At 44.5% G+C, this 22,634-nt stretch overlaps 1 protein-coding gene across 3 annotated transcripts in view; it reads left to right on the plus strand.

Moving 5' to 3' along the window:
• LOC133571049 (uncharacterized) overlaps positions 1 to 22,634 on the plus strand; it is an 81,171-nt gene that overhangs the window by 49,463 nt on the left and 9,074 nt on the right. For all 3 annotated transcript variants that reach the window (XM_061924050.1, XM_061924051.1, XM_061924052.1), the window contains exons 3-5: positions 6,018 to 6,080; positions 7,824 to 7,994; positions 21,777 to 21,969. In XM_061924050.1, coding sequence (XP_061780034.1) covers positions 6,018 to 6,080; positions 7,824 to 7,994; positions 21,777 to 21,969 — 427 coding nt within the window. The remainder of the gene's footprint in view (positions 1 to 6,017; positions 6,081 to 7,823; positions 7,995 to 21,776; positions 21,970 to 22,634) is intronic.

Here is a 22,634-nt window from a genome sequence, read left to right on the forward strand (position 1 = left end):
TGTCAGGCTAACTTTAGCCTGCTAACACGCTAACATTAAAGTGCTAATTGTTTAGCTAACTTTAATTTTTTTTAGCTAATTACACAGCCATACACTTTACAGTCATATAACTTGGTATGTGACACTTATCAGGCTAATTTTAGCATGCTAACACACTAACATTAAAGTGATAATTGTTTAGTTAACTTTAATTTTTTCTCTAATTACACAGCCATACACCTTACAGTCATACAACTTGGTATGTGACACTTGTCAGGCTAATTTTAGCATGCTAACACGTTAACATTAAAGTGATAATTGTTTAGTTAACTTTAATTTTTTCACTAATTACACAGCCATACACCTTACAGTCATATAACTTGGTATGTGACGCTTGTCAGGCTAACTTTAGCCTGCTAACACGCTAACATTAAAGTGCTAATTGTTTAGCTAACTTTATTTTTTTTTAGCTAATTACACAGCCATACACCTTACAGTCATATAACTTGGTATGTGACACTTGTTAACTGTTAGCAGGCTAACTTTAGCATGCTAGCACGCTAACATTAAAAGTGATAATTTTTTAGCTAACTTTACATTTTTTTCTCTAATTACACAGCCATACACCTTACAGTTATATAACTTGGTATGTGACATTTGTCGGGCTAACTTTAGCATGCTAGCACACTAACATTAAAGTGCTAATTGTTTAGCTAACTTTAAGTTGTTTTCTCTAATTACACAGCCATACACCTTACAGTCATATAACTTGGTATGTGACACTTGTCAGGCTAACTTTAGCATGCTAGCACGCTAACATTAAAGTGCAATTTTTTTTTGCTAACTTTACGTTTTTTTCTCTAATTACACAGCCATACACCTTAGAGTCATATAACTTGGTATGTGACGCTTGTCAGGCTTACTTTAGCATGCTAGCACGCTAACATTAAAGTGCAATGTTTTTTGCTAACTTTACGTTTTTTTCTCTAATTACACAGCTATACACTTTAGAGTCATATAACTTGGTATGTGATGCTTGTCAGGCTAACTTTAGCATGCTAGCACGCTAATATTAAAGTGCTAATTGTTTTGCTAACTTAAAGTTGTTTTTCTCTAATTACACAACCATACACCTTACAGTCATATAACTTGGTATGTGACACGTGCTAACCGTTAATTTTGCAACCGTTTTACCAAGAGTCCTATAACTTCTTACGTGACAGCTGTTAACTGTTAGTGTGCTAACGTTAGCACTCTATCAAGCTAACTTAAGCGTGCTAACTTTTTCATCTAATTCTACACTTTTTTTTCGCTATTTCCGCAGCCGTATACCTCGCAGCCGGGTTACTTGAAACGTGAGACATGCTAACCGTTAGCATGCCGTCGTCAGCACACATGTTAAATGTTAGCATTTTAATGTAAGCATGCTAACTTTTTTCAGGCTAGTTCTATAGCTCTTTTTGTACGGTTACACCTGAAACTCACAGATTCAGACGCTCGGCACCGTCTTTAAAGTACGACGGCACACAGCCATACAGGTCACACTGAGGGTGGCCGTATAAACAACTTTAACACTGTTACAAATATGCGCCACACTGTGAACCCACACCAAACAAGAATGACAAACCCACCCGCACCGTAACACAACATAAACACAACAGAACAAATACCCAGAACCCCTTGCAGCACTAACTCTTGCCCCCCAACTCAACCCCGCCCACCTCAACCTACTCATGCTCTCTCAGGGAGAGCATGTCCCAAATTCGGCTTCCGGCGACCCCCGGCCAGAGGTCCAGGGGACAGATAGCAGGCCCATTTAAAATTTCCGTGGGAATTTTCAAGTTATTATTATGATGTTTTGTCTATAATAACAACAATGTCAATAATGATTATTATTTTATTGACTTTATTCTATAGTAATAATCATTATTTTTATTATAATAATCATAATTAGAGATGTCCGATAATATCGGACTGCTGATATTATCGGCCGATAAATGCTTTAAAATGTAATATCGGAAATTATCGGTATCGGTTTCAAAATGTAAAATGTATCACTTTTTAAAACGCCGCGAGAAGTACTGAAAGCAAATAAACCTTAAAGGCACTACGGCTTTTCACACACACACACACAAGTGAATGCAATTCATACTTGGTCAACAGCCATACAGGTCACACTGAGGGGTGGCCGTATAAACAACTTTAACACTGTTCCAAATATGCGCCACACTGTGAACCCCCACACCAAACAAGAATGACAAACACATTTCGGGAGAACATCCGCACCGTAACACAACATAAACACAACAGAACAAATACCCAGAACCCCTTGCAGCACTAACTCTTGCCCCCTCCCAACTCATCGGTTTCAAAAAGTAAAATGTATGACTTTTTAAAAGTGGCACACGGACGTAGGGAAAAGTACTCCCAGTCATACTTGCCAACCCTTCCGATTTTCCCGGGAGACTCCCGAATTTCAGTGCCCCTCCCGAAAATCTCCCAGGGCAACCATCCTCCCGAATTTCTCCCGATTTCCACCCAGACAACAATATTATGTGATTGGGCCTGTGCCGGCCCAATCACATAATATCTACGCCTTTTCATGCAAGTGAATGCAATTTATACTCGGTCAACAGCCATACAGGTCACACTGAGGGGTGGCCGTATAAACAACTTTAACACTGTTACAAATATGCGCCACACTGTGAACCCACACCAAACAAGAATGACAAACCCGCCCGCACCGTAACACAACAGAACAAATACCGAGAATCCCTTGCAGCACTAACTCTTGCCTCCCCAACTCAACCCCGCCCACCTCAACCTACTCATGCTCTCTCAGGGAGAGCATGTCCAGAGGCCAGAGGTCCAGGGGACAGATAGCAGGCCCATTTAAAATTTCCGTGGGAATTTTCAAGTAATTATTATGATGTTTTGTCTATAATAACAACAATATTAATAATGATTATTATTTTATTGACTTTATTCTATAATAATAATCATTATTTTTACTATAATAATCATAATTAAAGATGACGATAATATCGGACTGCCGATATTATCGGCCAATAAATGCTTTAAAATGTAATATCGTAAATTATCGGCATCGGTTTCAAAATGTAAAATGTATGACTTTTTAAAACGCCGCGAGAAGTACAGAGCGCAAATAAATCTTAAAGGCACTGCCTTTGCGTGCCGGCCCAATCACATAATATCTACGGCTTTTCACACACACAAGTGAATGCAAGGCATAATTGGTCAATAGCCATACAGGTCACACTGAGTGTGGCTGTATAAACAACTTTAACACTGTTACAAATATGCGCCACACTGTGAACCCACACCAAACAAGAATGACAAACACATTTCGGGAGAACATCCGCACCGTAACACAACATAAACACAACAGAACAAATACCCAGAACCCCTTGCAGCACTAACTCTTGCCCCCCCCCAACTCATCGGTTTCAAAAAGTAAAATGTATGACTTTTTAAAAGTGGCACACGGACGTAGGGAAAAGTACTCCCAGTCATACTTGCCAACCCTTCCGATTTTCCCGGGAGACTCCCGAATTTCAGTGCCCCTCCCAAAAAATCTCCCAGGGCAACCATTCTCCCGAATTTCTCCCGATTTCCACCCAGACAACAATATTATGTGGTTGTCCCACATAATATCTACGCCTTTTCATGCAAGTGAATGCAATTCATACTCGGTCAACAGCCATACAGGTCACACTGAGGGGTGGCCGTATAAACAACTTTAACACTGTTACAAATATGCGCCACACTGTGAACCCACACCAAACAAGAATGACAAACCCGCCCGCACCGTGACACAACATAAACACAACAGAACAAGTACCCAGAATCCCTTGCAGCACTAACTCTTGCCTCCCCAACTCAACCCCGCCCACCTCAACCTACTCATGCTCTCTCAGGGAGAGCATGTCCCAAATTCGGCTTCCGGCGACCCCCGGCCAGAGGTCCAGGGGACAGATAGCAGGCCCATTTAAAATTTCCGTGGGAATTTTCAAGTAATTATTATGATGTTTTGTCTATAATAACAACAATGTTAATAATGATTATTATTTTATTGACTTTATTCTATAATAATAATCATTATTTTTACTATAATAATCATAATTAAAGATGACGATAATATCGGACTGCCGATAATATCGGCCGATAAATGCTTTAAAATGTAATATCGGAAATTATCGGTATCGGTTTCAAAATGTAAAATGTATGACTTTTTAAAACGCCGCGAGAAGTACAGAAAGCAAATAAACCTTAAAGGCACTACGGCTTTTCACACACACACACACAAGTGAATGCAATTCATACTTGGTCAACAGCCATACAGGTCACACTGTGGGGTGGCCGTATAAACAACTTTAACACTGTTCCAAATATGCGCCACACTGTGAACCCACACCAAACAAGAATGACAAACACATTTCGGGAGAACATCCGCACCGTAACACAACATAAACACAACAGAACAAATACCCAGAACCCCTTGCAGCACTAACTCTTGCCCCCTCCCAACTCATCGGTTTCAAAAAGTAAAATGTATGACTTTTTAAAAGTGGCACACGGACGTAGGGAAAAGTACTCCCAGTCATACTTGCCAACCCTTCCGATTTTCCCGGGAGACTCCCGAATTTCAGTGCCCCTCCCGAAAATCTCCCAGGGCAACCATCCTCCCGAATTTCTCCCGATTTCCACCCAGACAACAATATTATGTGGTTGTCCCACATAATATCTACGCCTTTTCATGCAAGTGAATGCAATTCATACTCGGTCAACAGCCATACAGGTCACACTGAGGGGTGGCCGTATAAACAACTTTAACACTGTTACAAATATGCGCCACACTGTGAACCCACACCAAACAAGAATGACAAACACATTTCGGGAGAACATCCGCACCGTAACACAACATAGACACAACAGAACAAATACCCAGAATCCCTTGCAGCACTAACTCTTGCCCCCCCAACTCATCGGTTTCAAAAAGTAAAATGTATGACTTTCTAAAACGCCGCTGTACGGAGTGGCACACGGACGTAGGGAAAACTACTCCCAGTCATACTTGCCAACCCTTCCGATTTTCCCGGGAGACTCCCGAATTTCAGTGCCCCTCCCGAAAATCTCCCAGGGCAACCATCCTGCCGAATTTCTCCCGATTTCCACCCAGACAACAATATTATGTGGTTGTCCCACATAATATCTACGCCTTTTCATGCAAGGGAATGCAATTCATACACGGTCAACAGCCATACAGGTCACACTGAGGGGTGGCCGTATAAACAACTTTAACACTGTTACAAATATGCGCCACACTGTGAACCCACACCAAACAAGAATGACAAACCCGCCCGCACCGTGACACAACATAAACACAACAGAACAAATACCCAGAATCCCTTGCAGCACTAACTCTTGCCTCCCCAACTCAACCCCGCCCACCTCAACCTACTCATGCTCTCTCAGGGAGAGCATGTCCCAAATTCCAAGCTTCTGTTTTTGAGGCATGTTAAAAAAAAAAGAATGCACTTTGTGACTTCAATAATAAATATGGCAGTGCCATGTTGGCATTTTTTTCCATAACTTGAGTTGATTTATTTTGAAAAACCTTGTTACATTGTTTAATGCATCCAGCAGGGCATCACAACAAAATTAGGCATCATAATGTGTTAATTCCACGACTGTATATATCGGTATCGGTAATTAAGAGTTGGACAATATCGGAATATTGGATATCGGCAAAAAAAGCCATTTTTGGACATCTCTAATTATAATGATTATTATTGTTATTGCAAAAATACTTATTGCAAATGTCATGAAAATTATATTCAAATTCCATTACTATGCATCGCATTTACATTAATCACGTTTGCTGGCACAAATTCAGATGATCACTATGCATATTTGAATTTAAAAGCTGCACTAAAAAGGTAATTATTCTTTCTATGGAATGAACAGCAGAGTGTATATAAAAAAGGAAATCATAACCTTCTTTTATTCCTCCATAGATTGACAATCAGCTGCACCACGGCTGTTTTATTATATATCCATTCGTTGAACATTTAAATTTGGTAAGTGTTTCGATTCACCATTTCTTCAAGATTAAGATGTTGTTTTGTGAGTGGGTGTACTTGATATTGAATATTTTTGATTGTTTCCTATGAGGAAGCAGGGCCTGGGGAATCTGTGGTGGGCTCTCCTATTTCTGGGGCTGAGGTTGCCGAGGTAGTTAAAAAGCTCCTCGGTGGCAAGGCCCCGGGGGGTGGATGAGATCCGCCCGGAGTTCCTTAAGGCTCTGGATGTTGTGGGGCTGTCTTGGTTGACAAGACTCTGCAACATTGCGTGGACATCGGGGGCGGTACCTCTGGATTGGCAGACCGGGGTGGTGGTTCCTCTCTTTAAGAAGGGGAACCGGAGGGTGTGTTCCAACTATCGTGGGATCACACTCCTCAGCCTTCCCGGTAAGGTCTATTCAGGTGTACTGGAGAGGAGGCTACGCCGGATAGTCGAACCTCGGATTCAGGAGGAACAGTGTGGTTTTCGTCCAGGTCGTGGAACTGTGGACCAGCTCTATACTCTCGGCAGGGTCCTTGAGGGTGCATGGGAGTTTGCCCAACCAGCCTACATGTGCTTTGTGGACTTGGAGAAGGCATTCGACCGTGTACCCCGGGAAGTCCTGTGGGGAGTGCTCAGAGAGTATGGGGTAACGGACTGTCTTATTGTGGCAGTTCGCTCCCTGTATGATCAGTGTCAGAGCTTGGTCCGCATTGCCGGCAGTAAGTCGGACACGTTTCCAGTGAGGGTTGGACTCCGCCAAGGCTGCCCTTTGTCACCGATTCTGTTCATAACCTTTATGGACAGAATTTCTAGGCGCAGTCAGGGCGTTGAGGGGATCTGGTTTTGTGCCTGCAGGATTAGGTCTCTGCTATTTGCAGATGATGTGGTCCTGATGGCTTCCTCCGGCCAAGATCTTCAGCTCTCACTGGATCGGTTCGCAGCCGAGTGTGAAGCGACTGGGATGGGAATCAGCACCTCCAAGTCCGAGTCCATGGTTCTCTCCCGGAAAAGGGTGGAGTGCCATCTCCGGGTTGGGGAGGAGATCTTGCCCCAAGTGGAGGAGTTCAAGTACCTCGGAGTCTTGTTCACGAGTGGGGGAAGAGTGGATCGTGAGATCGACAGGCGGATCGGTGCGGCGTCTTCAGTAATGCGGACGCTGTATCGATCCGTTGTGGTGAAGAAGGAGCTGAGCCGGAAGGCAAAGCTCTCGATTTACCGGTCGATCTACGTTCCCATCCTCACCTATGGTCATGAGCTTTGGGTCATGACCGAAAGGACAAGATCACGGGTACAAGCGGCCAAAATGAGTTTCCTCCGCCGGGTGGCGGGGCTCTCCCTTAGAGATAGGGTGAGAAGCTCTGTCATTCGGGAGGAGCTCAAAGTAAAGCCACTGCTCCTCCACATCGAGAGGAGCCAGATGAGGTGGTTCGGGCATCTGGTCAGGATGCCACCCGAACGCCTCCCTAGGAAGGTGTTTCGGGCACGTCCGACCGGTAGGAGGCCACGGGGAAGACCCAGGACACGCTGGGAAGACTATCTCTCCCGGCTGGCCTGGGAACGCCTCGGGATCCCCCGGGAGGAGCTGGACGAAGTGGCTGGGGAGAGGGAAGTCTGGGCTTCCCTGCTTAAGCTGCTGCCCCCGCGACCCGACCTCGGATAAGCGGAAGAAGATGGATGGATGGATGGATGGATTTTTGATCGATAGGATCTGTTACTTTGAAAACAATCATAATGTGCATTGTTGTTATGTGTTGCAGAGTAATATCTGTTATATCAAAGCAGCCCTCCCACATGTGCTGGAGCTCCTGAGAACACATTTCCGTTACATGAGGAACTCGGACAACAGAAGATATGTCAACACGCTGGAAAAAAACATCCACCATCTTTACTCGCAGGGATGTGTATCAGAAATAAATGAAGAGATCGAGGTGAGCGCTGCATGCCGGAGAATCAAATTGATAACTTTCATCCGTTCGTTGTGCTCCATTCATTGTCTGGGTCAGTGTTTTTTCAACCTTTTTCGAGCCAAGGCATATTTTTTTGCGTTGAAAAATTCCGGAGGCACACCACCAGCAGAAATTGTTAAAAAAACGAAACTCAGTTGACAGTAAAAAGTTGCCGCGATTGTCGGATTTGAATTCAAACCATAACCATAACCAAGCATGCGTCACTATCGCACTTGTCTCAAAGTAGGTGTACTGTCACCACCTGTCACATCCCGCCGTGAATTATTTTGAGTTTTTAGGTGTTTTCCTGTGTGTGGTGTTTTAGTTCTTGTCTTGTCGTGTACGGATGTACTTTGTGGACGCCGTCTGCTCCACACGCTGTAAGTCTTTGCTGTCGTCCAGCATTCTGTTTTTGTTTACTTTGTAGCCAGTTCAGTTTTAGTTTCGTTCTGCATAGCTTTCCCTAAGCTTCTATGCCTTTTTTTAGGGGCACTCACCTTTTGTTTATTTTTGGTTTAAGCATTAGACACCTTTTTACCTGCACCCTGCCTCCCGCTGTTTCCGACATCTACAAAGCAATTAGCTACCGGCTGCCACCTACTGATATGGAAGAGTATTACACGGTTACTCCGCCGAGCTCTAGACAGCACCGACACTCAACAACAACACATCATTTGCAGACTATAATTACTGGTTTGCAAAAATATTTTTAACCCAAATAGGTGAAATTTGAAAATCTCCCACGGCACACCAGACTGTGTCTCACGGCACACTAGTGGTTGAAAAACACTGGTCTGGGTTATGAAAGCAGTAGGGTTGTACCGCGATACTAATGAATCATAGTCGGTACAATACCGCCTCTGAAAAGTACTGTTCCCCCGTCGTCGTCACGTCGTGTCATTGCTGGGTTTTAAGAGCCGACGAGCATGTTCGGAAGCGCACAATCACTGAGTACTTACAAGCAGACACAGTGTGTACACAGAAAAGGGAGAACGGACGCATTTTGGCTTAAAAACTAACGATAAAGGTGAAGTTAAAAAAAACTGAAACGCCCTCAGGAAGAGGTGCTTTAAAGGGGAACATTATCACAATTTCAGAAGGGTTAAAACCATTAAAAATCAGTTCCCAGTGGCTTATTTTATTTTTCAAAGTTTTTTTCAAAATTTTACCCATCACGCAATATCCCTAAAAAAAGCTTCAAAGTGCCTGATTTTAACCATCGTTATATACACCCGTCCATTTTCCTGTGACGTCACATAGTGATGCCAACACAAACAAACATGGCGCATAGAACAGCAAGCTATAGCGACATTAGCTCGGATTCAGACTCGGATTTCTGCGGCTTAAGCGATTCAACGGATTACGCATGTATTGAAACGGATGGTTGTAGTGTGGAGGCAGGTAGCGAAAACGAAATTGAAGAAGAAACTGAAGCTATTGAGCCATATCGGTTTGAACCGTATGCAAGCGAAACCGACGAAAACGACACGACAGCCAGCGACACGGGAGAAAGCGAGGACGAATTCGGCGATCGCCTTCTAACCGACGATTGGTATGTGTTTGTTTGGCATTAAAGGAAACTAACCACTATGAACTAGGTTTACAGCATATGAAATACATTTGGCAACAACATGCACTTTGAGAGTGCAGACAGCCCAGTTTACATCAACTAATATATTCTGTAGACATACCCTCATCCGCTGATCTGTCCAGTTTTGGAGTTGATGTCAGCAGGCCAGGGAAGCTAGGGTCGATATTCTTCTCTTGATCATCTTCGGTGGCATAAGGGACGGTGTGAGCCAAGACATCCAGGGGGTTTAGCTCGCTCGTCTGCGGGAACAAACTGCCGCCATTGCTTGCCGTGCTACCAAGGACCTTTGTCCCTGAATTGCTCACACACTCCGGCAGATTCAATGGGGGTCTGGCGGCAGATTTCTTTGACTTTATGGTTGGAAATGCATCTGCTTTGAGTGTCGCAGGATATCCACACATTCTTGCCATCTCTGTCGTAGCATAGCTTTCGTCGGTAAAGTGTGCGGAACAAACGTCCAATTTCTTGCCACTTTGGCATCTTTGGGCCACTGGTGCAACTTGAATCCGTCCCTGTTCGTGTTGTTACACCCTCGGACAACACACCGACGAGGCATGATGTCTCCAAGGTACGGAAAACAGTCGAAAAAAACGGAAAATAACAGAGCTGATTTGACTCGGTGTTTGAGAAAATGGCGGATTGCTTCCCGAGAGCAAATAATAGAAAGGCGTTTAATTCGCCAAAATTCACCCATTTAGAGTTCGGAAATCGGTTAAAAAAAAAAAAAATTCCGCAACATCAAGGTATATATTGACGCTTACATAGGTCTGGCGATAATGTTCCCCTTTAAGACATGGCTAACTAGTTAGCTCCTTCTAAATCACTAATCCTCGCCTCCATGGCGACAAATAAAGTAAGTTTCTTACAAGTATCATCCCTGCAGGACGAGGAATAGCTAAACATGCTTCACTACACACCGTAGCTCACCGGCGTCACAATGTAAACAAACGCCATGGGTGGATCTACACCTGGCATCCACTGTAATGATACCAAGTACAGTAGCGTATCTAGTCGATACTACTATGATTACGTCTATTTTTTGGCATCACAACTTATTCTTTTGTTTTTTTAAATGTATATTATGTTTATAAACTCAGGAAATACGTCCCTGGACACATGAGGACTTTGAATATGACCAATGTATGAACCTGTAACTACTTGGTATCTGTTACGTGTGGGCGGGATCGCAGCTTACTGCGAGGTCCGTTCCCCCGTGATGCAAAAGGGACCACTCCGGACAGGACGTGCAGGTAGTGTTGCGTTTTGGACCAGTTGTTCCTCCCAGGGAATTCAAGTCACAATTCGCTCCCAAGTTCTTTCCGACACTTAAAGCTGAGTTGAAAAACCACCAGAGACAGAATAGGTATTTTGTTGTATATTCTCAAAGCTTTGCCAATATACATTGATTGAGACCAGTCTAACCATTTTATTGCGCCTCCCAAAATGGTCTGTCTTCCCGATCCCACCACCCTCTTTCTCGTCCCATCTCTGTAGACAAAACAAATGCTAGTCAAAACACATTCCAAAGAACTCAAGGTTAACACACACAGTATACTTGCTGACAGAGCATCAAGAGAAGAAATGGAAAACACGAGCTGTTTTCAAATATGACAAAGAAATGGAAGAAGTACAACTTAAATTCGGATATATGTAAATATCTGCCTCCGACAGTAGGAACATGATTTATTTGTAGAACTCAAACAAGTACCAAAAACTGAAAACAAGCCAGAGGAAAACTTTGCCGATCGCACTCGGAGCAAACGCTAACACTTAGCATAGGCAAAAAGGAATAAGGAACAAGGAATACTCACATAACTGGAGCATAAGCAAACAAAGAAGTTAGGCCGACTGACCGGCAAAGGCAGGCTTAAATAATGCCTCTGATTAGTGCTCGGGGAACAGGTGAGCGTCTTGAACACCAATCAGAGGCAGGTGAAAATAATAAGTAGCCAAGGTAACTAAACAAACTCAAGGTGTTATGATCTGGTGTTGGATCATAGTTTATTTTGGGTTTTGAGTCACTTGTGATATAAGTTATGTTTCAGCACTCCTGTTTTGTGTTGTCTTGGTTGTCATGGTTACTGATTGTTTTCGCCTGCATCTGATTAGTGACCGGGAACAGGTGTGAGTCCCGAACACTAATCAGATGCAGGCGAAAACAATCAGTAACCATGACAACCAAGACAACACAAAACAGGAGTGCTGAAACATAACTTATATCACAAGTGACTCAAAACCCAAAAATAAACTATGATCCAACACCAGATCATAACACAAGGATGCACAACAACAGGAACTAAGGGAGTCCAAAAAACTAACAGAAAATAACAAAAACATGATCCGGGCCACGGATCATGACAGTATCGGATCGATACCTAAATGTGTGGTTATCATGCAAAACTAATGTAAAGTATCCAAACAACAGAATAATAAGTGATTATTACATTTTAGCAGAAGTGTAGATAGAACATGCTAAAAGAGAAAGTAAGCAGATATTAACAGTAAATGAACAAGTAGATTAAAGGGGAACATTATCACCAGACCTATGTAAGCGTCAATATATACCTTGATGTTGCAGAAAAAAGACCATATGTTTTTTTAACCGATTTCCGAACTCTAAATGGGTGAATTTTGGCGAATTAAACGCCTTTCTAATATTCGCTCTCGGAGGAAACAATCCGCCATTTTCTCAAACACCGAGTCAAAACAGCTCTGTTATTTTCCGTTTTTTCGACTGTTTTCCGTACCTTGGAGACATCATGCCTCATCGGTGTGTTGTCGGAGGGTGTAACAACACGAACAGGGACGGATTCAAGTTGCACCAGTGGCCCAAAGATGCGAAAGTGGCAAGAAATTGGACGTTTGTTCCGCACACTTTACCGACGAAAGCTATGCTACGACAGAGATGGCAAGAATGTGTGGATATCCTGCGACACTCAAAGCAGATGCATTTCCAACGATAAAGTCAAAGAAATCTGCCGCCAGACCCCCATTGAATCTGCCGGAGTGTGTGAGCAATTCAGGGACAAAGGGCCTCGGTAGCACGGCAAGCAATGGCGGCAGTTTGTTCCCGCAGACGAGCGAGGTATCGACCCTAGCTTCCCTGGCCTGCTGACATCAAATCCAAAACTGGACGGATCAGCTTTCAGGAAAAGAGCGCGGATGAGGGTATGTCTACAGAATATATTAATTGATGAAAACTGGGATGTCTGCACTCTCAAAGTGCATGTTGTTGCCAAATGTATTTCATATGCTGTAAACCTAGTTCATAGTTGTTAGTTTCCTTTAATGCCAAACAAACACATACCAATCGTTGGTTAGAAGGCGATCGCCGAATTCGTCCTCGCTTTCTCCCGTGTCGTTTTCGTCGGTTTCGCTTGCATACGGTTCAAACCGATATGGCTCAATAGCTTCAGTTTCTTCTTCAATTTTGTTTTCGCTACCTGCCTCCACACTACAACCATCCGTTTCAATACATGCGTAATCTGTTGAATCGCTTAAGCCGCTGAAATCCGAGTCTGAATCCGAGCTAATGTCGCTATAGCTTGCTGTTCTTTCCGCCATGTTTGTTTGTGTTGGCATCACTATGTGACGTCACAGGAAAATGGACGGGTGTATATAACGATGGTTAAAATCAGGCACTTTGAAGCTTTTTTTTAGGGATATTGCGTGATGGATAAAATTTTGAAAAAAACTTCGAAAAATATAATAAGCCACTGGGAACTGATTTTTAATGGTTTTAACCCTTCTGAAATTGTGACAATGTTCCCCTTTAATAAATAATTTTCTACCATTGTTATAGTGGATGTCAGGTGTAGATCCACCCATGGCATTTGTTTACATTCAGGAGTGCTAGCTTGCTGTTAGCGGTTAGCTATCGTATCCTCCTAATCTGGCGCCCTAGGCAAGATTTTAGGTGGCGCCCCCCCACATCGGCAGTGAAGTGTATATACTCACAAGAAACTGAATAGCTTTGTCTTTGACCTTTTTTTTTTTTACTTACAACTATACCTAATATATAAAGGGGTGGAAAAGTGACTATTACCTGCAGGGCAAACATTAGCTAACCAGAAGGCAAAAACAATGTAAACAAAAAACACCTGCTTAAAAGATCTAATACAATTGTCCCTGAGGAATGTAAGGTGGGAGTACTGTAATTACCTAACGTTACATTATTATTTTCCATAACAATTTAGCCCCCTCCAACAATATTAACCCGACGTTAAAACAAAACTAGCTATTTATTGATTAGCAATTGCCGAATCATGTAACATTAGCTTAATGCTAAAAAGCCAGGTTACTATCACATTCTGTAACAGACAAATAATTTCATGTAGGCTAACGTTACCTACCTGCTAACTCTGTCTTTTCTCGTTTCTACTCCTCTTCTTTTCTCTTTTTTCTTCCCTGGGTACCTGACAGTTTTGGCCGTTTTGACATCTTGTGTTGATTTTTTGATGTGGTGACGTCCAAAAAGAGTCATGATACGGGAAGGGAGGGGGCGCACCGTGCGGGGGGAGGGGGGGAGGGGGGGGGGAGGGGGGGGGGAGGGGGGGGCGTAATGTTGTAACAAATAATATTTCTATTAAATAGGCTTTACTTTGCATTTTAATTAACGTGGGATTATTTTTTGTATTTAGAAATAATAGTACCAACTTTTTTTTTTTTTTTTTTTTTTTTTTTTTCTCCAACATTTGTGGCACTGGCGTGGCGCCCCCTGATGGACGGCGCCCTTAGCATTTGCCTATACGGCCTATGCCACGGGCCGGCCCTGGTAGTGAAGCATGTTTAGCTATTCCTCGTCCTGCCGGGATGATAGTTGTAAGAAACTCACTTTATTTGTCGCCATGGAGGTGAGGATTAGTGATTTAGAAGGAGCTAACTAGTTAGCCATGTCTTAAAGCACCTCTTCCTGAGGACGTTTCAGTGTTATAACTTCACCTTTATCTTAAGTTTTTAGGCCAAAATGTGTCCGTTCTCCCTTTTCTGTCTACACACTGTGTCTGCTTGTAAGTACTCTGTGTGTGTGCGCTGCCGAACATGCTCCTCTGCTCGCAAAACCAGCAATCCCTTGTAATGTTTGTCTGATTTTGAATGTAATTGTGCTGAAAGGATTATTAAAGTATTTCTGATTCTGATTCTGATATCATGACGTGATGACTCGCCGTCATGCCCGGCAACCGGTACTTTTCAAACAGAGTATAGTACCGTTTTTGATTCATTAGCACTGCAATACCATACCAGTACCGGTATACCGTACAATCCTGCATCCTGTCTGTCTCTGTTGCAATAAACTAACCCACCATACACTTCTCTTCCCCACTGTATAAAGTAGTGTTTTTCAACCCTTTTTGCGCCAAGGCACATTTTTTTCATTAAAAAAATCCGGAGGCCCACCACCAGCAGAAACCATTAAAAAAATGAAGCCGATATTGAAAATAAAAAGTTGTTTTCGAAATTGTTGGATATGAATTCAAACCATAACCAAGCATGCATCACTATAGCTCTTGACTCAAAGTAGGTGTACTGTCACCACCCGTCACACCAAGCCGTGACTTAATTTAAGTTTTTTGGTGTTTTCCTGTGTCTAGTGTTTTAGTTCTTGTCTTGCACTCCTATTTTAGTCACTTTTCCTGTTGTGTTGGTATTTTCCTGTAGCATGTCTTCCTTTGAGCGCTATTCCCCGCATCTGCTTTGTTTTAGCAAACAAGACTTTGATTAAGTTTTGCGGATGCTAGGCTCTGGATGCTGTGGGGCTGTCTTGGTTGACAAGACTCTGCAGCATCGCGTGGACATCGGGGGCAGTACCTTTGGATTGGCAGACCGGGGTGGTGGTTCCTCTCTTTAAGAAGGGGAACCGGAGGGTGTGTTCTAACTATCGTGGAATCACACACCTCAGCCTTCCCGGTAAGGTCTATTCAGGTGTACTGGAGAGGAGGCTACGCCGGATAGTCGAACCTCGGATTCAGGAGGAACAGTGTGGTTTTCGTCCTGGTCGTGGAACTGTGGACCAGTTCTATACTCTCGGCAGGGTCCTTGAGGGTGCATGGGAGTTTGCCCAACCAGTCTACATGTGCTTTGTGGACTTGGAGAAGGCATTCGACCGTGTCCCTCGGGAAGTCCTGTGGGGAGTGCTCAGAGAATATGGGGTTTCGGACTGTCTGATTGTGGCGGTCCGCTCCCTGTATGATCAGTGTCAGAGCTTGGTTCGCATTGCCGGCAGTAAGTCGGACACGTTTCCGGTGAGGGTTGGACTCCGCCAAGGCTGCCCTTTGTCACCGATTCTGTTCATAACTTTTATGGACATAATTTCTAGGCGCAGTCAAGGCGTTGAGGGGATTCGGTTTGGTGGCTGCAGGATTAGGTGTCTGCTTTCTGCAGATGATGTGGTCCTGATGGCTTCATCTAGCCAGGATCTTCAGCTCTCACTGGATCGGTTCGCAGCTGAGTGTGAAGCGACTGGGATGAGAATCAGCACCTCCAAGTCCGAGTCCATGGTTCTCGCCCGGAAAAGGGTGGAGTGCCATCTCCGGGTTGGGGAGGAGATCTTTCCCCAAGTGGAGGAGTTCAAGTACCTCGGAGTCTTGTTCACGAGTGGGGGAAGAGTGGATCGTGAGATCGACAGGCGGATCGGTGCGGCGTCTTCAGTAATGCGGACGCTGTATCGATCCGTTGTGGTGAAGAAGGAGCTGAGCCGGAAGGCAAAGCTCTCAATTTACCGGTCGATCTACGTTCCCATCCTCACCTATGGTCATGAGCTTTGGGTTATGACCGAAAGGACAAGATCACGGGTACAAGCGGCCGAAATGAGTTTCCTCCGCCGGGTGGCAGGGCTCTCCCTTAGAGATAGGGTGAGAAGCTCTGTCATCCGGGGGGAGCTCAAAGTAAAGCCGCTGCTCCTCCACATCGAGAGGAGCCAGATGAGGTGGTTCGGGCATCTAGTCAGGATGCCACCCGAGCGCCTCCCTAGAGAGTTGTTTAGGGCACGTCCGACCGGTAGGAGGCCACGAGGAAGACCCAGGACACGTTGGGAAGACTATGTCTCCCGGCTGGCCTGGGAACGCCTCGGGATCCTCCGGGAGGAGCTGGACGAAGTGGCTGGGGAGAGGGAAGTCTGGGCTTCCCTGCTTAGGCTGCTGCCCCCACGACCCGACCTTGGATAAGCGGAAGAAGATGGATGAATGGATGGATGGATGCTATCTTTCTTTGTGGGGACATTGTTGATTGTGATGTCATGTTTGGCTGTACTTTGTGGACGCCATCCCTGCTCCACACGCCGTAAGTCTTTGCTGTCGTCCAGCATTCTGTTTTTGTTTACTTAGCAGCCAGTTCAGTTTTAATTTCATTTTGCACAGCCATCCCTAAGCCTTTTCTTAGCGGCACTCGCCTTTTGTTTATTTTTTGTTTAAGCATTAGATACCTTTTTACCTGCACGCTGCCTCCCGCTGTCGTCTGCATATTGTGATCACGACAAAACCATGTCGTCGTTACCGACATCTACAAAGCAATTAGCTACCTGCTGCTACCTACTGGTATGGAAGAGTATTACGCGGTTACTCTAGACCAAGGGTCGGCAACCCAAAATGTTGAAAGAGCCATATTGGACCAAAAATACAAAAACAAATCTGTCTAGAGCCGCAAAAAATTAAAAGCCATATTACATACAGATAGTGTGTCAAGAGATATAAATTGAATTAAGAGGACTTATAGGAAACTAAATGACCTCAAATATAGCTACAAATGAGGCATAATGATGCAATATGTGCATATAGCTAGCCTAAATAGCATGTTAGCATCGAGTAGCTTGCAGTCATGCAGTGACCAAATATGTCTGATTAGCACTCCACACAAGTCAATAACATCAACAAAACTCACCTTTCATGCACAACCTTAAGTTTGGTGGACAAAATGACACAGGAAAAGAAGTGGCATAAAACACGTCCTAGAAAGTCGGAGAAAGTTATACATGTAAACAAACTACGGTGAGTTCAAGGACCGCCAAAATTAGTAGGACAAAACGGCGCTTGCCAAATACTCGAATCAGTGAAGCATGTTTAATATAAACAGTGTGCTTTGTAACAATTAGGGAGGTTTGTGTCATGTTTGTCCTCCGACAGAAACCATATTAAAACAAAAAATAGATTTTTTTTCCCCTTCATCTTTTTCCATTTTTCATATATTTTTGAAAAAGCTCCAGAGAGCCACTAGGGCGGCGCTAAAGAGCCGCATGCGGCTCTAGAGCCGCGGGTTGCCGACCCCTGCTCTAGACCAGGAGTGTCCAAAGTGCGGCCCGGGGGCTAATTCTGGAAATGCAGCTAACATTCTGGAAATGCTATTGCAAAAATAAAATAAAAACATTTAAAAAAGTGGAATGAGGTGAAATCTAACTAGAAAAAGTTGCAATGTTGACACAAAGCTGCCATGCAGGCTGTTTTTTTTTGTGGTTTTTTTTGACATTGCTAAAAAAAACTAAACAAATGAATGTTATTTTGAATTCTTGACCTATTCAAGGCTCCAATTACTTCAAATATTTCACTTTAAAATGTTTTATGTGGAAAATATTGCGTAGATTTTGTGGTTGCCATATAAATACATCAATGTTTTCTTTGACAAAAGAGCATAAAACAAACAAAATAATAGTTCAAACGTAAAATAGACGGATACATCTGAAGTTGATCCTGTAACTCATACTTGCCAACCCTCCCGGATTTTCCGGGAGACTCCCGAAAATCAGCGCCTCTCCCGAAAACCTCCCGGGACAAATTTTCTCCCGAAAATCTCCCGAAATTCAGGCACACAATATAAACAACGTACCTGCCCAATCATGTTATAACTGTAGAAGGATGGAGGGCAAGTTCTTGGTTTCTTATGTGGGTTTATTGTTGGGCAGTTTCATTAACGTCCTCCCAGCGCGGCAACAACACACAACAACAGCAGTCACGTTTTGTATACCGTAAAGCAGTTTGTCTGCCGTAAACAGCAATGTTGTGACACTCTTAAACAGTACAATACTGCCATCTAGTGCATTTGATGAAAGCACTTTTGTGCGTGCCACACAACAATGCATCATCAGAGAGGGTGTTCAGCATGGTTAGAAAAATAGTGACAGAGAATAGAACAAGTATGGACAATTCAACCCTTAACTCAACAATGAGTAGATGAGTGTTATGTGTGTGTATATGTGTAAATAAATGAACACTGAAATTCAAGTATTTCTTATATATATATATATGAAATACTTGACTTGGTGAATCCTAGCTGTAAATATACTCCTCCCCTCTTAACCACGCCCCCAACCACGCCCCCGCCCCGCCCCCCACACCCCACCTCCCGAAATCGGAGGTCTCAAGGTTGGCAAGTATGCTGTAACTTAAGTGTTGAAAGTAAAAAAAAAAAACTAATAAAAATGTATCACTTTATGGCTGGAGGACCTTTTGGATCCCAACAAGATTTAGTGGGATTTTATTTATCTTTTCTCTGTGATTACTCAAAAATAATAATGAATTAAAATCAATAGTGTCCTGTATTATTAATATTTTTGGGCTCTAATTACTAAATACTGCATATTTCAGTTTTACTATGAAAAAACAACAAAACAAGTGGTCTTTACTTTATATCAACCTGAAGTTGATATAGAGATTTACTGGAAGCGTTAAATTAAAAAAAAATAATAATTTGACTTATTTTTAACATTTTAATGACTGAGACCCTTTATGGACCCTGGGAGCCCTAAAGTTTGAAAAAAATAAATAAATCCATATATTTTGTTATGGTTTGAAAATGAAAAATATCAAAATGCTTTAATTTTTCCGTGTGCAGCCCTCAGTGGAAAACGTTTGGACACCTTTGCGGAGGCAAAAACTCGGACACGGGAGGAGTTCGGGGAGGCCATGGAAAAAGACTTCCGGACGGCTTCGAAGCAATTCTGGACCACCATCCGCCGCCTCAGGAAGGGGAAGCAGTGCAGTGTCAACACCGTGTATGGTGGGGATGGTGCTCTGCTGACCTCGACTGCGGATGTTGTGGATCGGTGGAGGGAATACTTCGAAGACCTCCTCAATCCTACCAGCACGTCTTCCTATGAGGAAGCAGGGCCTGGGGAATCTGTGGTGGGCTCTCCTATTTCTGGGGCTGAGGTTGCCGAGGTAGTTAAAAAGCTCCTCGGTGGCAAGGCCCCGGGGGTGGATGAGATCCGCCCGGAGTTCCTTAAGGCTCTGGATGTTGTGGGGCTGTCTTGGTTGACAAGACTCTGCAACATCGCGTGGACATCGGGGGCGGTACCTCTGGATTGGCAGACCGGGGTGGTGGTTCCTCTCTTTAAGAAGGGGAACCGGAGGGTGTGTTCCAACTATCGTGGGATCACACTCCTCAGCCTTCCCGGTAAGGTCTATTCAGGTGTACTGGAGAGGAGGCTACGCCGGATAGTCGAACCTCGGATTCAGGAGGAACAGTGTGGTTTTCGTCCTGGTCGTGGAACTGTGGACCAGCTCTATACTCTCGGCAGGGTCCTTGAGGGTGCATGGGAGTTTGCCCAACCAGTCTACATGTGCTTTGTGGACTTGGAGAAGGCATTCAACGGTGTACCCCGGGAAGTCCTGTGGGGAGTGCTCAGAGTATGGGGTAACGGACTGTCATATTGTGGCAGTTCGCTCCCTGTATAATCAGTGCCAGAGCTTGGTCCGCATTGCCGGCAGTAAGTCGGACACGTTTCCAGTGAGGGTTAGACTCCGCCAAGGCTGCCCTTTGTCACCGATTCTGTTCATAACCTTTATGGACAGAATTTCTAGGCGCAGTCAGGGCGTTGAGGGGATCTGGTTTGGTGGCTGCAGGATTAGGTCTCTGCTATTTGCAGATGATGTGGTCCAGATGGCTTCCTCTGGCCAAGATCTTCAGCTCTCGCTGGATCGGTTCGCAGCCGAGTGTGAAGCGACTGGGATGGGAATCAGCACCTCCAAGTCCGAGTCCATGGTTCTCGCCCGGAAAAGGGTGGAGTGCCATCTCCGGGTTGGGGAGGAGATCTTGCCCCAAGTGGAGGAGTTCAAGTACCTCGGAGTCTTGTTCACGAGTGAGGGAAGAGTGGATCGTGAGATCGACAGGCGGATCGGTGAGGCGTCTTCAGTAATGCGGACGCTGTATCGATCCGTTGTGGTGAAGAAGGAGCTGAGCCGGAAGGCAAAGCTCTCAATTTACCGGTCGATCTACGTTCCCATCCTCACCTATGGTCATGAGCTTTGGGTTATGACCGAAAGGACAAGATCACGGGTACAAGTGGCCGGAATGAGTTTCCTCCGCCGGGTGGCGGGGCTCTCCCTTAGAGATAGGGTGAGAAGCTCTGTCATTCGGGGTTGGGGAGGAGATCTTGCCCCAAGTGGAGGAGTTCAAGTACCTCGGAGTCTTGTTCACGAGTGGGGGAAGAGTGGATCGTGAGATCGACAGGCGGATCGGTGCGGCGTCTTCAGTAATGCGGACGCTGTATCGATCCGTTGTGGTGAAGAAGGAGCTGAGCCGGAAGGCAAAGCTCTCGATTTACCGGTCGATCTACGTTCCCATCCTCACCTATGGTCATGAGCTTTGGGTCATGACCGAAAGGACAAGATCACGGGTACAAGCGGCCGAAATGAGTTTCCTCCGCCGAGTGGCGGGGCTCTCCCTTAGAGATAGGGTGAGAAGCTCTGTCATTCGGGGGGAGCTCAAAGTAAAGCCGCTGCTCCTCCACATCGAGAGGAGCCAGATGAGGTGGTTCGGGCATCTGGTCAGGATGCCACCCGAACGCCTCCCTAGGGAGGTGTTAAGGGCACGTCCGACCGGTAAGATCCCGCGGGGAAGACCCAGGACACGTTGGGAAGACTATGTCTCCCGGCTGGCCTGGGAACGCCTCGGGGTCCCACAGGAAGAGCTGGACGAAGTGGCTGGGGAGAGGGAAGTCTGGGCTTCCCTGCTTAGGCTGCTGCCCCCGCGACCCGACCTCGGATAAGCGGAAGAAGATGGATGGATGGATGGATGGATGGATGGATGGTTTGCAAAAATATTTTTAACCCAGTTAGGTGAAATCACATAATCTCCCACGGCACACCAGACTGTACGGCGGCACAGTGGTTGAAAAACACTGGTATAAAGTATATATGTTGTATATACTGAGTCAAGTGTATGTTTGTTTACATATCGTTTTTTAGGACAGTCCATCCAGACTGATACAGATGGAAGAGAGCTCTCCAAAAGAGGCATTAAAAAAAGCCCGAGGAGTTCTCCAGATGTATATGACGCTGATGACAGTGAGCCCTCGTCCTGTGGACTGGCGTTGTCAAGAAGAATATTCTGCCTTGGATAATTCAACCCCTTCACCAGAATCGGTTACCACCACAACAGGTAAATGTTAAAAACGTTTAAAAAAAAAAAATCACTGTTAAGACAACATACAGTGGATCCCTGTGTAACGGTGGAGCTGCTCCAGATGTACGTTGGTAAACTCAATATAGGATATACAAATAAGTCCAAGAGGGACAAGCGGTAGAAAATAAATGGATTGTTTTTCCTCAGAAAACACATATCATACCCTCCCTAAATCGGTACCAAATTCATAACATGCATACTTGCCAACCCTCCCGGATTTTCCAGGGAGACTCCCGAAATTCAGCGCCTCTCCCGAAAACCTCCCGGGACAAATTTTCTCCCGAAAATCTCCCGAAATTCAGGCGGACTCAGGTCCTCCACAATATAAAAAAAGCGTACCTGCCCAATCACGTTATAACGATAGAATGATGGAGGGCGAGTTCTTGGTTTCTTATGTGGGTTTATTGTCAGGCAGTTTCATTAACGTCCTCCCAGCGTGGCAACAACACACAACAACAGCAGTCACTTTTTTGTATACCGTAAAGCAGTTCGTCTGCCGTAAACAGCAATGTTGTGACACTCTTAAACAGGACAATACTGCCATCTAGTGCATTTGATGAAATCACTTTTGTGCGTGCCACACAGCAATGCATCATCAGAGAGGGTGTTCAGCATGGTTCGAAAAATAGTGACAGAGAATA

This window comes from Nerophis lumbriciformis, linkage group LG28 (genome assembly GCF_033978685.3).
Source record: "Nerophis lumbriciformis linkage group LG28, RoL_Nlum_v2.1, whole genome shotgun sequence".
NCBI classification, from domain to species: Eukaryota; Metazoa; Chordata; class Actinopteri; order Syngnathiformes; family Syngnathidae; genus Nerophis; species Nerophis lumbriciformis.